The sequence below is a fragment of the Lutra lutra genome, chromosome 7, assembly GCF_902655055.1.
Source record: "Lutra lutra chromosome 7, mLutLut1.2, whole genome shotgun sequence".
NCBI classification, from domain to species: Eukaryota; Metazoa; Chordata; class Mammalia; order Carnivora; family Mustelidae; genus Lutra; species Lutra lutra.
Genome location: NC_062284.1, coordinates 120,448,744 through 120,458,252, shown reverse-complemented (window position 1 = coordinate 120,458,252; position 9,509 = coordinate 120,448,744). Strand labels below are relative to the sequence as shown.

At 46.6% G+C, this 9,509-nt stretch overlaps 1 protein-coding gene across 4 annotated transcripts in view; it reads right to left on the bottom strand.

Moving 5' to 3' along the window:
* Nucleotides 1-238: 238 nt before the first annotated feature.
* Nucleotides 239-9,509, bottom strand: part of KCNK10 (potassium two pore domain channel subfamily K member 10) — a 129,046-nt gene continuing 119,775 nt past the window's right edge. For all 4 annotated transcript variants that reach the window (XM_047738867.1, XM_047738866.1, XM_047738870.1 and 1 more), the window contains exons 5-7: nt 8,353-8,539; nt 3,804-3,946; nt 239-1,724 (exon numbers count right to left, since the gene is read on the bottom strand). In XM_047738867.1, coding sequence (XP_047594823.1) covers nt 1,104-1,724; nt 3,804-3,946; nt 8,353-8,539 — 951 coding nt within the window. In that variant the 3' untranslated portion in view covers nt 239-1,103. The remainder of the gene's footprint in view (nt 1,725-3,803; nt 3,947-8,352; nt 8,540-9,509) is intronic.

Sequence of the window (9,509 nt, the reverse complement as noted above, 5' to 3'; positions counted from 1 at the left end):
GGACCTCGTCACTATGTCTACCTTAAGACACCCAAAGGGACAAAAAGCCCTGAGATGGAATGATGCCGTGGTCCTCCTTGGTATGTCTCAGACATGCAGGATGTCTATTTTTATAAAAATTTAGGATCAGCTAGACAGAACAGCAAGCCACTGGCATCATGCAAGGCAATCGTTTTGGTTTTTCCCCCCCTCTTATCAAAACAAGTTACAACCGAAGTTCCACTAGAAAAGTGAAATGGACATTTCAAAAGCAGTTTATTTTCACCACTGCACCCACTGAGGAAAATGCATGATTTTTGCCCATAACCATGCAGCGAATGAGGTTGAGTTTTCGCCAAAGCTTGCAAGTTCATTCTTCATTTGTCGAGAGACAAAATTCAATAGGCTTCTGTCCTTGGTTAAGGTGATATCCACAGTGTGATGCATTTGTGATTTTTTTTTCTTTTGTAATGAGGAAAGCAATTGCACCTTTTAATATGTGTGCTCTGATCTGTTTCTCACAAAGTCCACATGCTCCCGGGTCCCACGGACATTCGCTTGGAGCTCAGAAAGACTAGCTGTGCACTGAGGCTGTGTATCAAAATTCAAGCTCAGAGCAACATGCCACAATGTCAACTCGAACCCTCATTACAGGTACTAGTTCAGCCCCCATCCGGTCCCCTTCTCTGTGTGTGCATATCTCTAACGGTAGGTTCAGGAAACGAGGCTCCGTGTAAAAGCCACACGTGTTCCTTTCAGAAGGCTGGTCTGAGGAATAGCTGCCCTTTCTCCACGCCAGGCCCGGGCGGCACCGCTCAGGGGGAACAGCACCGTCCCATACCCGCCCTTAACTTCCGTGGCCACGACCTCCTGCGTGTGCAAACACTCCCGGCGTGTCCTGCGGCCCCTGACGGAAGTTCGGTCCGTGTTCTTTGATTCCTTTTGGCAGAGCGATCTTTCTCCGTCGTTTATGGCACAGTGAAATTTTTCTTCAATGCTATGTAATTTCGGACTACCGAGAAGTCTGTTTTAAGGCACGTGTCTCAGGGTGAATATATTAAAAAAAAAAAAAAAAAAAAAAAAAAAAAACAACAACACTTGGTCAAGTCCAAGGTCCTCAGCATTTAGTTTCTATCTTCAAGTAATGCATTGTTCTCGAGTTCCCGGTCTTTGGTGTCCGTGGGGACCATTCCGTTCTCCACGCCCGCCTGCTGCTGGATGCACTCGGTCAGCATGGCCGTGCTGGAGTGGTCCGAGTTGCACATCTTCTCCGTCTCCTCCTCCTTCTTCTCTTCGTCCAGGGAGTAATTCCGGAAGGTCTTGTAGATTTTGTGAACGTCCTCGGGCAAGGTCTTTTTGAGGTCCTTGTTTTTCCTCTTGGTGAGTCTGGAGGTGGATCCGAACTTGTTGATGATGTTGTCCTCAGAGGCTCCCTGCCCGTGTTTGTTCAGCTGCTCGGAGCCCTTGAGACGCAGGTTGTTGGGCCGGTTGTTGATGCTCTCCTGGGACGAGGCCTTGAAGCGGCCCGTGTCCAGGGCGGCGAAGACGGAGCGCTTCTCCGGGGACAGCATGTCCAGCGAGTGGGCCCTCTGGTCCAGGCCCAGGCGCCGGCGCTCCATGCTGCGGATGGTGGCTGCCCGCTGCAGCTTGTCGTGGATCTCCACGCTGAGCCGCCGCCGTGTCTCCCGGAACTCGGCCGTCACGTTGGCCTTCCACTCGGCCGCATGGGCCTTGATTTCACCAACCTGGCCAGGAGACAGAAGAGCAACTAAGGAAGCCATCCCCACCTTGGTCCCCCACCACTCCCAGCACCCACCGCCCTTGGAGGAGGTCAGGAGGTGACCTAAAGACCTAAAGACCCATCTCAAATTGGCTCCCGGCTCCTGTGGCTCGGGGGGCACACCTGCTAGAGGACCTAGCATGAGCCTGAGATGTGGAGGTGGTGACCGATCTGGAGGACGGCATTCTGCGGGAGAGACAGCTATCTGGAGTTGGCCGGGCTTGGGTTCCTGTTATGCGTCCACCCTTTTTTTAGCTGTATGGCCTCCTTCCTTTGACATAACTGGGGTAATCATGTCTAGCTCACAGAGTTCTTAATGTTACATGAGACAGGGACACACACCCGGGCACAAAGCACAGATGCAGCCGGTCCTTGGCCCTTCTCTGTTGCCGCAATGCTTCTGTCTGGGTAGGGTGACCAACCAGTCCCAGTTAGACTGGGACTGTCCTGGTTGTTGAACAGGACGCCCTTGTCCTAGGTACCCCTGCAGTCCTGGGCAAACTGGGAGTGTTATTCACCCTGAATCTGGGCCACACTATGGTTGAGTGCTACCTGGCTTAGGCTGCCTTAAGAAGACCCTCCGGGGCACCTGGGAACAAACTTCTCTAGTCATGTTCTGCAAAAGCCCACAGACCATGCTTCCTTAGAACGCAGGAAGATTGATACCTTTCTGGGCTCTCCTTCAGCACTTCCAACAGCACTAGTCCCATGCTTTTCTCTATAGACGAGGAATTCACAAGTCTGCATTTTTGCATTTAGGAAAGTCGATATTTGCACGGTTACTTTCTCTTTCACTACAGCTGACTTTCAGCCGGTCAGTTAGCCATCTGGGGAATCAGACTGAGGATGGCATTGATGGGATTGCATTGCCAGTGTTTCCGTGAGCCAGGAAAATTAACACTGGGGCCCGGGAACGAGATGGGAACATTTCCCATTCAGCAGTTTTGTCCTGGGGCCTTCTGTACAGAATGTCTGTCTGCCGAGAAGTGAGTAGGAGGCTTCACTCCTTTCAGGAGCCTCCCCCTCTTTTTGTTTCTTTTTTCTTTTTAATCTCCCTTCCACTTGTTACCTCTTTTTTCCTTCTCTTGCCCTCCTTTCCAGTTCTTTTCCTCTCTTCCTAGAAGAACTACATGGACTTTTTTTTTTTAATCACAAAATCTATCTTCCCCTCTTCTCCCTTTTCTTGCCTTTGTGTAGGTTTTCACGCATATTTACCCAAGGGAGTAAAGTTTGCATGTCCTTGGACATAGGGGTAGATGTGTTTCTGTAGATCTGACAACAGGGAGGGGGTGATGGTGAAAAGGGACCCCTTGTGTTGGTTTCCCCACAGCTGGTCACTGTTGGGAGGACTTCAGTCTCAGAGAATCAGGAAGGAGTCCTAGTATTCTACTCAATTTCCATATAGACCCCAAGACCTGAAGGACAGGCCCATCCTTCTCAAGCTTTTTATAGACATTCTAAGCCTCTCCCACATGTCTGCACATCTCCCTCACCTATGGTCTACCCCTGCTGACCATTGCTATTTTTTTCTTTTTCCCTTTTCATTTTCCTAAAAAATAAGTCATTCTGGGGCACCTGGGGGTGGGAAGGGGGTGGCTCAGTTAAATGTCCCACTCTTGGTTTTGGCTCAGGTCACAGTCTCAGGGTCCTGGGATCCAGCCCTGCGTTGGGCTCCATACTCAGTGGGGAGTCTGCTTGAGATGCTCTTTCTGCCCCTCCCCCTCATGCTCACTCTCTCTCTCTCTCTGTTCCTCTAAAAAAAAATTTTTTTTAATTTAAATAGTAAAAAAAAAAGTCGTTGTATATTAGTCCTTCCAGGATCCATGGGCTGGTGAGTCATCAGATGTTCTCACCTGCCAGAAAAGGTTCCAGAAATAACTGCCATTCCACTGAACTTGGCTTTCAGGAAATGATTCAAAAAGAGGAAGCCATAGGGGCCCTCCATGTATTAAGAAACCCTCCAGCCCATAAAATAGAGACAGGAATTCTTGACATGAGCTCATCTGATCTCAGAAACATTTATAAAATTTAGAAGGGGTCCTACCTCTTCTTTTGTCTTTTTGGATAGAACCCGTAGCCAATCTCCAATCATACTGAGGACAGCTGCAAAGTAGGCAAGGCCAACCAGGATCCAAAACCACACCAGGGGCTTGTACCACTCCCGGTAATTGATGCCAGCATTTCCCCCTGAAAACAACAAAACTTTACTTTAACCAGGGTCTAGCATTTGGTCTTTGCAGAACAAACATATTCTGGTCCACGGAGCAGAGACATCATCCCATCCCCATCTGACACTCAGCTGTTAGAGGTATTGGAAGGGAGGGCAAGGAAAAGATGTATCCTTTCCTAAAGGAGTCTGACTTTGGCTTAACTTCTCTGAAGTTTTGACCACTAACCGTTCTACACACAACAATTACCACTAACCAAATACCCATAATGTCCAGGGCCAACTTGGTCCAGCTCTTCTCAACCCGGGCTTGACAGTGAATGACGTCAGCTAGAGGACAATACATTAGGCCTAGCTGTCCAGAGTCTTCCCAAACTTCTTTAAATGCAATAAAAATAAAAGATCAGTAATCCCCAACGTCTTGGACTTCTTGGCACAATTTCCTTCCTAATACATGCATTTCCTAAGAGTGGGGTGGATATGTGGAAGTAAAATTAGACTTAATGGCATTCTTGAGACTTTGATCCAGTGGTAGTGATTTAACGCTAACTAAGGGATGGTGTTTACATGATGCTAATCCGAAAGGTCAATTAGGCTCAATAATTAGAATCACCATGCCAGAACTAAAAGGCCAGCTAGTCCAACCCCTCTATTTTATACATAGGGATTACAGTAGAAATCCATCAAATCAAATTGGCCAGCTGCCCGATTGCATTGACCAGCTGTCCCGCTGAAAGGACCAGTCATTTATTGCAAATAATTAGCCTATTTATTCTAGCCCTCCTACAGGCGCTGCCAAAGGTACCCATGCAAAGCAGCCTCTAAGCCCAGCCCCCTCTCCTAAAGAAGGGAGGACGTAACTGATGTCAGCCTGGCTTTCACTGTGTGAGACACTATTGCTCACTGAGGCAGGCCCACGGTCATTTCCAAGACAACCAACATTGGCAATATATGGGTAATTAGGGGGTTCCGTAATGAGTGATTACTAGTCTTTCCCACTGGGTAGTGGTTATAACCTCTTCTAGAACCACTGAATCCACACTGAGCTTTTACGGTATCAGTAATACCTCCCAAAGGCAGCTGGGCCAGCACTGCGGCCTGTGGCTCCTCTCCGTGCAGCCCACAATGTCTCGAGGCCATTGCCATTTCTTAAAATTAGAATTCCAAACATTACCAACGGGTTGTGTGGCCAGACCTCTTCGGTCTAGTTTAGCTGCCTTTGTTTTTTTTTTTTTTTTTTTCTCTTAGGTAACTCTCCCCCGCAGCTTCCTCAAGGATTCTACTGGAGTTCCTGCCGCAATAAGTGGTTTTTTGTGGTTCATTCCCTCCCTGTGCTAGGACTTGGGGCAAAGAGGAAATATTTACTTAGCAAGTCACCACCACCCAACAAGGCTTGTCACTAGGGGGCGCTAGCGAACAACACAACAAACACCCTTTGGCGTCTTTAAGGACTCCTTGTCTGGAATTCAGAGCTCTGTGTTCGCTTTTTATATCAGGATTTCAAAATCCTGTGATGTTAGGCTGTCCTAACGTGAGTTGGCTACAAAATAAACCATCACTTAATCCTGCATGGTGATCAATGTTCCAGTTACATTTCTAGAAGGGTTGATACCATGTCCAATCACAGCAATCATCGGCTCTCGTACCTTTTTTAAAGGATCGGGTATCCTTCCCCATTGCTCTTAGAGTATAGCTCAAAAGGTTGTGACAAACTTCCAGCCTTTTAAGGCATGCATTCCTTAGACCAATCTACGTAAGCTCCGGAAACCCGAGCTTCCAAGGGCCTGGTCTAATTGCAGTCAGCAATGTGGATTATAAGAGACACCTGTCCATGGAGACCTCAGGACAAAAGAAATCAGTCTCTGTAATAAGGGAATTAAAATGGGGCCAGGCCTGTGACTGTGGAGGTCACGCCCTTGCTAGGTAAGTCAAGTTAAGGTCAAGTACCAGTGAATACTAAGTGCTCTCAATCTGTGGTGGAGAATAAGAAGAAATAATCAATTAAAATCATTGGCAGTACCCCATGAAGCACCAGAATCCTCTCTCATTTTGTCCTTGCTTCTCCTCCCCCCCAGGGAGGAGCAGCACACCAGCTGGGCAGTGCGCCCTAACATGTGTGGTCTCCCTGAGTGAAGAGGTAAGGAATGTGGATGTCCTTGCTTCTCTCCCATCCATGATGAAGAGCAGGGACCCACTTCCTATGAATTCATACGTCACAATGTTAAATAAACCACACGTGTTCTCCCCCGGGGTTATCTTCAATTTTTTTACTTAGAACCAATGTTGCAAAATCATTTAGGTTGGCCAACTATATTCATCTAAGATCCAAATAAATCAATGCTAGCTTTTCTGACATTTTTAATAAAGCTGTAAATTAAGTCCCATCACATAGGCCAACTGAGAATATCTATGTGCATTAAATCTGGGGCTCATTTTATTTTATTTTTTATTTTTTCATCCTTCATTCGATGCTGTATTATAAAATGTAATTCGTATTATTATTTTACAGATTCATCATCACTTTTCAATCAATGTGAAGGCCTGGATTCAATAATGTTAACCAAAGCAGGTGGTAGATATTTTATATTTTGATTTTAATTTGAATAGGCTATAATAGTTTTGTTTTATAATATTACAATGTATAACATTAAAATTTAAAATATTCAATTATGTTATTGTCAAATGGCATTTTTTTAGTAAAACGCTTCCCTGCCCTTACACTGTATAATTAGATCTAAACAAATAACCTGAATTCAAATTAAAAATTTAAACTCTTTGCTGATTACCAAATAAATGCATTTTTAAAATTCTGTATCCCAAGGCTCTATTTGTGCCCCAGATTAACAGATTAACAGGCCAAGTCAAGCAGGTGTTTAGAGAGAAGGGCTCATCACTAGCGTCCCCTAACAGTGCGGCAGATGGCCTAGGGCTGGCACAGGGCACTTTGAAGCACAACCCAGTGCAAACTATGCTGTGGGGGAACTTGAACGAGTTTGTGAAATAGTCCCAACAGTTCTCTCTGTGGTTTCCCTCCAGAGCCGCAGGCCTCCCCTCTGGGCTGCACACCTGGGGGCTCCACACCCAAGGTGAAGGGCAGCACAGCAGCTGAGCACTGGGGTGGGGTCCCAGAACCCTGGCTTTTTTAATCACTTTGACTTTGAAGTGCTCAGTCCTTAGGCAGTGAAAAGGACAGAAAAAAAATAAAAACTGCTATTTTTACAAACTGGACTTTAGTCTTCTTCGGCCCATTTAGAACAGCTAGGAGACCACCCTGCTGGTTATCACCATCAGGGTAAATGTGGAGACACCCATGTGCCTTTCAAAGAGCCCTGAATATCCCCTCCAGAATGTCCTGTTTTCCAGATTTCCAGATCCCTAACCTCCTTGTGAGCACCGCAGTCCAAGAAGACACCAAGGCAGCGGTCAGGATCATGTACCAAATAAAGTCTGCGAGCTCAGCCTGCAATGTCCAGGCTGCTGCTTAACCAGGAACTGGTCAAGAACACACACACATGCACCCGTGCGCGCGCGCGCGCACACACACACACACACACACACACACACACAATGCACTTGCATCACCCAAACATTTTGAGTTTAGGACAGAGTTGCTTAATTAAAGTGTTCACTTATCAGACTAGAAAACAATCAATTGTCTAAACCCCTAGAAATATCCCTTAGGATAGAGAAGGATGCCTCCTCTTCCTGCCTTCCTACCACATTCTGGGAAAGCCATACAGGTAAGAAGCCAGATCGAATTTCTTTTTCAAACTCCCCGTCCCTAGCCGAAATTGATGGTGGTTTCCTTTTGCTTCCATAAACATAGTTCATTGTCATCTATGTTCACAATGAAGGCTATTGTTTCTATATACACTTGTGCAGAATTCGTTATAATATTGTACTCCCTTGGGACAGTTCTCAGCTCCTGGTAGTCAACTGAGCCCTAAGTCTTATGCCAGGGCAAGATCCAGGATAATGTCTGCAGGGAACACAACCCTCCCCTGGGCAGCCTCAGGAACCCTAATCCACAGGTCGCTGCAGGCAAGCTTTATGCTAATGGCTCCAGAGTTTCATATTTGCCACTTGCTAATACAGCCTTTATCAATAGATTCAAGGAGCCTTAATGCAAATCAGAAGTCCAACATTCAATGAGAAATTCATTTCACTCATGCATAATTCATAGGACGATAAGGGCAATGAGCATCCTGAGGAAGAAGACGCTGCCTTTCATTTCTCAGCAGAATCTGCTGCTTTTTACATTACGTGGAGCTGTGGGCTTGAAATGAGTCCATGCACAGCAGTAGGGACACTGAGCCGTTTTCATTTGCTTCTCCTACAACACAGTTTCTCTTGGTTTTGAAATGCATTATCAACAGAACATTTTCCCCACCAGGGCCCTGGTGGCCGGGATGCCCAGTGTGCTTACCTGCCACAAAATCACCAAAGCCCACCGTGGTGAGGGTGACCACGACAAAGTAAATGGACTCCAAGGCGGTCCATCCCTCGATATATTTGAAAATGACAGCGGGGATCGTCACAAATACAATGCAGCCGGCCAAGATGAATAGGATGGTTGAGATGACCCGGATCTTGGTCTGGCTCACTTGCTTTTTCTGGGAAAGCAAAGGAGAAAGACAGGCAAGTCAGCTTTATCACCCCAGGTTCAGATGGAGGCACAAGAAGAATGTTTTATGCCGGTGACTTTTCACCTTTCATCCGTCATAAGCAGCTTTGGGAGAATGTGATGAAGGCTGGGGACCCTCTCCTAGAAAAATGCACATACAGAAGTTTTCAGAGGCTCTAGGTGGTTCTCAGACCCAACGAAGTCTGTTCATGGACCCCGGGTCAAGAAACCCATCATGCCTTGGATGTCACGTGTATGGTTCCATGACTACAGTCCAAATGTGGATTCTAACTTCCTCACTAGTACAAACGCAATGATTCCCCAAGAAGGGCTTGCTACCAATTTTCACGTGGTGTTACTGACCCTCCTCCAGGAGGGCACAGGTTTGGAGCTCTTTCCACAGTGGTAGGGATGGACTCTGCACCTAGTTTCTCTTGTATCAAAGGGAATGTGTTGGAAACAAAACAAAACAAAAACACAGCTGACCTGAAACACACTAAACAGACTAATGTTCAGATAACAAGAAAACAGCCACCCCCATACGCATTTGAGATGGACTCTAGCTTCTTCACCCTCCTTCCCTGTTGAAGCTGTACACTCGCGACATACTTTTCTTTTAAAAAACACACATGAGCCAGTGCTGCGGTGCGTTTGTGCTCTGTTATCCACCAGGGACAGACAAGAGTGCGAGTCAGACTGACAGGTTACTCCTTAAATTAATAGGAGTTTCTGCAGGAGCCAGTCAAGAGGGGAAAGCATTTAGATTGGGAATTAGACAGATGTTACCCAAAGGAATGGTGCCAGTGGAGTCCAGATGTGGACTAGGAGCATCACTGGCATTCCCCTAGAATGAACTCAGGACAACACTGGCATGGCCTCTGAGCTGAATAACACTTATGGTCCTCTCAAAGCTCCCAGGACCAGCATGTAGATTGTCCTCAGGGGGCCGCAACACCATA